Source organism: Actinia tenebrosa, unplaced genomic scaffold, assembly GCF_029948245.1.
Source record: "Actinia tenebrosa isolate PJP-AT-01 unplaced genomic scaffold, QUT_ActTen_1.0 PGA_scaffold11__36_contigs__length_13525064, whole genome shotgun sequence".
Taxonomy (NCBI): domain Eukaryota; kingdom Metazoa; phylum Cnidaria; class Anthozoa; order Actiniaria; family Actiniidae; genus Actinia; species Actinia tenebrosa.
In genome coordinates this window covers 9,983,271-9,988,238 of record NW_028292571.1, presented here as the reverse complement: position 1 = coordinate 9,988,238, position 4,968 = coordinate 9,983,271, and the positions used below count along the sequence as shown (strand labels likewise).

Here is a 4,968-nt window from a genome sequence, read left to right as displayed (position 1 = left end):
CTCTCTCTCTCTCTCTCTCTCTCTCTCTCTCTCTCTCTCTTCTCTCTCTGCTTCTTGCTTTCTTAGAAATAAGGATTAATATTTTATTAAAAAATGTATAGCATTAAGCTTTTGAGAAGGTTTTGATTTTTCTTTCTTTCTTTCTCCCCTCTCCTATTATTTGTTGCTTTTGGTTTTATATTTTTTCTCTCCTTCCAAATACCTCTGTATCATTTGTATTTCAGTACTGTCCATCGAGTGCTATGTGTGTCAAAGTGAAGCCCAAAATTGCCAAAGCGGAGAAACAGACTGTACAACACTCTACGACAGATGTATGAAGAGGAGAATTGGCAATGTAACCAGTAAAGACTGTACTTCTCAGATACTTTGTGACGCTTTATGTATTGGGAAAGAAGACTGTGAAGTTGACTGTTGTTCTGGTGATCTTTGTAATGATAGTCGTACCTTGCCATTGGTATTAATCAATATAGTCGTCATTATGTTGATAGGGAGAGTAGTATCGAGGTTGTGGTGATATAAACGGTAATGAAGATTGAGAAGAAAAGACAAGAGAAGACAAGAGAAGACAAGAGAAGACAAGAGAAGACAAGAGAAGACAAGAGAAGACAAGAGAAGACAAGAGAAGACAAGAGAAGACAAGAGAAGACAAGAGAACACAAGAGAAGACAAGAGAAGACAAGAGAAGACAAGAGAAGACAAGAGAAGACAAGAGAACACAAGAGAACACAAGAGAACACAAGAGAACACAAGAGAACACAAGAGAACACAAGAGAACACAAGAGAACACAAGAGAACACAAGAGAACACAAGAGAACACAAGAGAACACAAGAGAACACAAGAGAACACAAGAGAACACAAGAGAAGAGAACAGAACACAAGAGAACACAAGAGAAGAGAACAGAACACAAGAGAACACGAGAGAAGAGAACAGAAGAGAACAGAAGAGAACAGAAGAGAATCAAAAAGGTCATGCCAATATTTCAACAAATCAATCAGAAATCTAATTAAAAAAAACGTCGCAAAACTTCCCAATTTTGGGACAGGCCTTTGTGCTTCTGCCTTAATAATCTAATAATTTACATATCAAACATATTGGAGAGTGGATCAATACTTTGTTTGAGTTACATCAACATCAGTTTCACCGCCTCGTGCTCGTGAATAGCTTGTCAAGAGACAATTGCAAACAATAATAAAAGCAGAGAGATATCCTATCAAAAAAAAAAAATCTTAACCAGAGAAAAATAGGAATTTCTTTACTGTCTTGGCATTGTAAGTGCGCATGTTTAGAGCTGTTGAGTTGTGACGTATTTCACAAAACCCGCTAAAGCAAAGCAAAAAATGTCCTCGATGATTTAGCCTCCAATTAAAACAATTGGAATTTTGGACAAAAAATCCTGGTATAATGAAAATGTTAAAAAAATGAACTACTTTTCGCATTGGACTCGGAAATATATATATATATATACACTTGATTGCAGAAATGTTGTAGTATACACTTATACAAATACCTAATTTATTCAGTATATTTAATGAGATGCAAAACAGAAAACTCGCTTTATTTATTATTTGTTTCATTCAGTGAACGTCAAAATATTTTATTCTTGTGTTTTACATCCTACAGATTATAAATCAATTGGTTTTGAGGGTTAGAAAAGTAAAATTGCAATATGCATCTCATTAGGTATTTGCATGAATGTATAAATGTATACTACAACGTTTCTGCAATCGATGGTATATGTATATATATATATATATATATATTTTTTTTTTTTTTTTTTTTTTTTTTTTTTTTTTTTTGAGGCAAGAAACGCACACTTAAAAGCTCTATATCCCACGGAATGACAAGCTGTCTAAAATGACAAACGATTCAGCTCAAAGTAAAAGGTTCAATTCTATCGAAAATATTTCTTAAATAAAAGATATTTTTTATTGATTGCATTCCCGACAATGCAATTAGGGTAAACCCGCATAAAAGAACCACTATTTTCCCAAGTCAGGCTGTATCGTTTCGTATATATTTGGTATCTAGTGAGAAATCAGGCTGAGTAGGTCTTTAACATTAGTCATCGAAACTTTGTACTAACAATAGTTCATGATCGTCGACAATAAATGCCTATGAATAAATGCTTTCATTAAAAAAAAAACACTTTTCGAGAATCATATCTTCGCGAATTTTGAACTTTATTTGCTTCAAACTTCCTTTTTACATTTCTATTAATTTCGACACGCTTTTCCAGCCATGGTTCTCATTTCAATGTTTTATCTAATTCAAATATAAGTGATTAAAAACGCATCTACAGTTTCGAGCTAAATAAATTGTCATGTATCCTTTCATTTTAATATTGAGTCGAGATTTCCTTTTCAGCTTCTAAACAAAAGAAAACGAAAGAGTTTTTTTGCGAAATAACATGAAGTCATCAATAAGGAAATTAAGTATAGGCTGAAGCTCTTAAGATCAAAACTTGAATGGCATAGAAAAGCTAGAGTCAAGGAAAGGCATTTCACTTATCTTTAGATTCAAGAAGTTCTTTGAAGAGTGTACATCGGACCTTCAAATATCAAAATGAACGTGAAAGTTTTTATATTCTTGGCTTTTATAGTTGCTGTTCTGCCTTCAGGTAAGTTGCACTATTAATTTTTTTTTTTTTCTTTTCTTCTTGTCTCTCGTTTCTTGTCTTGTCTTATATTTTTTTCATTTCATTTAATGATTTTGTTCTTTTTTATTGTTTTATTGTTATTCTTGTTATTTTTATTTTTTATTGTTATTATTGTATTTGTTTTTTTTGTTTTTTATGTTATTTTTTGTTATTGTTATTTTGTTTTTTTCTTGTTTTGTATTTGTTTTTGTTCTTCTTGTCTTGTTATTATGGTTCTGTTATTGTTAGTGTTTCTATTAATATCTATTTTTCGAGGATTGATTATCTTCTTATTTTATTATTATTCTTATATCTTATTTTCTTCTTCTTATCTTCTTCTTCTTTCTTATTTTTCTTCTTTCTTCTTCTTTTTCTTCTTCTTCTTCTTCTTCTTTTTTCTTCTTCTTTTTCTTCTTCTTCTTCTTCTTCTCCTCTCCTTCCCTTTTTTTATTATTTTCTTCTTGTCCTTCTTGATATATATTTCTTGTTCTTTTTCAAAGCCTTTACCTTAATAATTTGATTTTAAATGTATTTTTATGCAAACACTTCTCATAAGTGAGAGCGAACAAACAAAGGAAGGTTAGCGGTAGTGTAATCTAACTTCATGGGTCTAGAATTCGAATCCCAGACTCGGCATCACATGCCTTAGTGAATCAAGGGTGTTGTAGCTTCAGTGAACTCGCCTCTCGCCTCTGGGGTTTCATGTTCGATTCCCATACTCTGCATCACACTTCTGTAGAGTTTGTTAGGTCTCTTCCTTGATTCAAGAGTTTTTCTAGGGTTTCAATTTTTTATACCTTCTTCCCACGGTAAAACCTGTAAAAAGGCAACTTCCAGTTTGATCTGTGAGTTAGCCATGCTCGTAGACATTCACTCAACAACGAAAATGAAGTTCTTATTGAAAGTGAAATGGAAAGACCTATCGCTAAAACGTTCTATTACAAAGAATGCCCAGAGATCCGTTAGTCAAATCCAACTAGTGGTCTACCATAAATGCTGCGTTCTGAGCTATAAGTTATACCCTATTAAAAGCGAGAAGAGACAGCTTTAGAAACCTAATTACTAACTAATTGCTATTTTTTTTGCTCCAAAACAGCACTATCTATTAGATGCTACGCGTGCAGTAATAACAAAGACTGTGATAAGGTACTGAACTGCACCAGCATTGCTGACACATGCATGTACATCTATACCAAGGCCAAGAACACCTACGCGCGTTCATGTATCGACAAGGACAGCTGTCAGAAATCTGCTGATGCGTGCAAGCAAGCGGGAACATGTGTTGTAAAGTGTTGCCAGAAAGATCTTTGCAACAAAGATGGCCCCAAGACTCCAACCAAACCGTCCACTGCCAACATCCAAAGACCATTTTCTGTCGTTTCTGCAGTTTCGTCTTTTGTTGCCTCCGTTTTTTACTTAATGTGAAATGACTAAGATTTTTTTTAACAAAAAAAGAGAACTAGCTACTTGCTACTTTGATAAAATTTACCACATTCAGTTCTGTAAACATTTTAGGAAACAACTTACAAAGATTAAAAACTGCTTTCGCAATTAATTTTGGGATAGAATTTTAACTCAAACGAGTGAAGTCGCATAGTTAAACAATAAACGTATCAACGTAAAAACATGGTCCTCAGGTGTTTGATAAAATATATGAAAAATACGCATATCTTATCACAAACTCATAGGGGGGTTGAAGTGTGTAACTGCCATACTTTTACTGGATACGATCAATATTTTACGATAATAATATCAACTTTTCTTGACAAATTTATTTCCAGTAAACCATATGCTCTTGCTTCAAAAATTCTCAAGACTAAATTCCCAAATGCTTTATTGAAAGATTTAGTAAATATTCTCTGAAATTCAGGAAACTTAGTGAGAAGATTGATATGTGAGAGAAGCAGGCATCTTGAAACCATACATATTGCTTAATATCAATCACGTGACTTTTTGGAGTTGACTGGGGGGCAAACAAGCGGTTGACTGAGGGGCAACTAGCAGATATTAAGTCAAAATATGTCAAAATAGGTCCTCAAACTATTGCATTTGACTATTTCTACGACACGAAACCAGAAAACAAGAGATCAAAACGACCTGCAAGATTCTACAAGCCATTAAAAACGCAGTTATTACCGGAAGTGACGTCTACTGATAGCAACCTATAAATCCAAATATGGTGGTATCAGAATGCCTAATTTGCACATCTGAATATTCTGGAGCATGGCTTTAGTGTAACATGGTGTTACACGTTTCAACTCCGTTATGAGTTTCTGATCTCCTCTTATCGCTGACACACGAATAAATATTCGTTGCAACAAATGGCACCCT

General features: G+C 33.7%; 1 protein-coding gene across 1 annotated transcript; it reads left to right on the top strand.

The window, feature by feature from the left end:
• The first annotated feature begins 2,457 nt into the window (after positions 1-2,457).
• Positions 2,458-4,262, top strand: LOC116291003 (ly-6/neurotoxin-like protein 1). The gene is made up of 2 exons (XM_089027843.1): positions 2,458-2,619; positions 3,734-4,262. Exons 1-2 carry the CDS (start codon positions 2,565-2,567, stop codon positions 4,060-4,062), a joined length of 384 nt encoding a protein of 127 aa, XP_088883969.1. The 5' UTR covers positions 2,458-2,564; the 3' UTR covers positions 4,063-4,262.
• Positions 4,263-4,968: the final 706 nt, after the last annotated feature.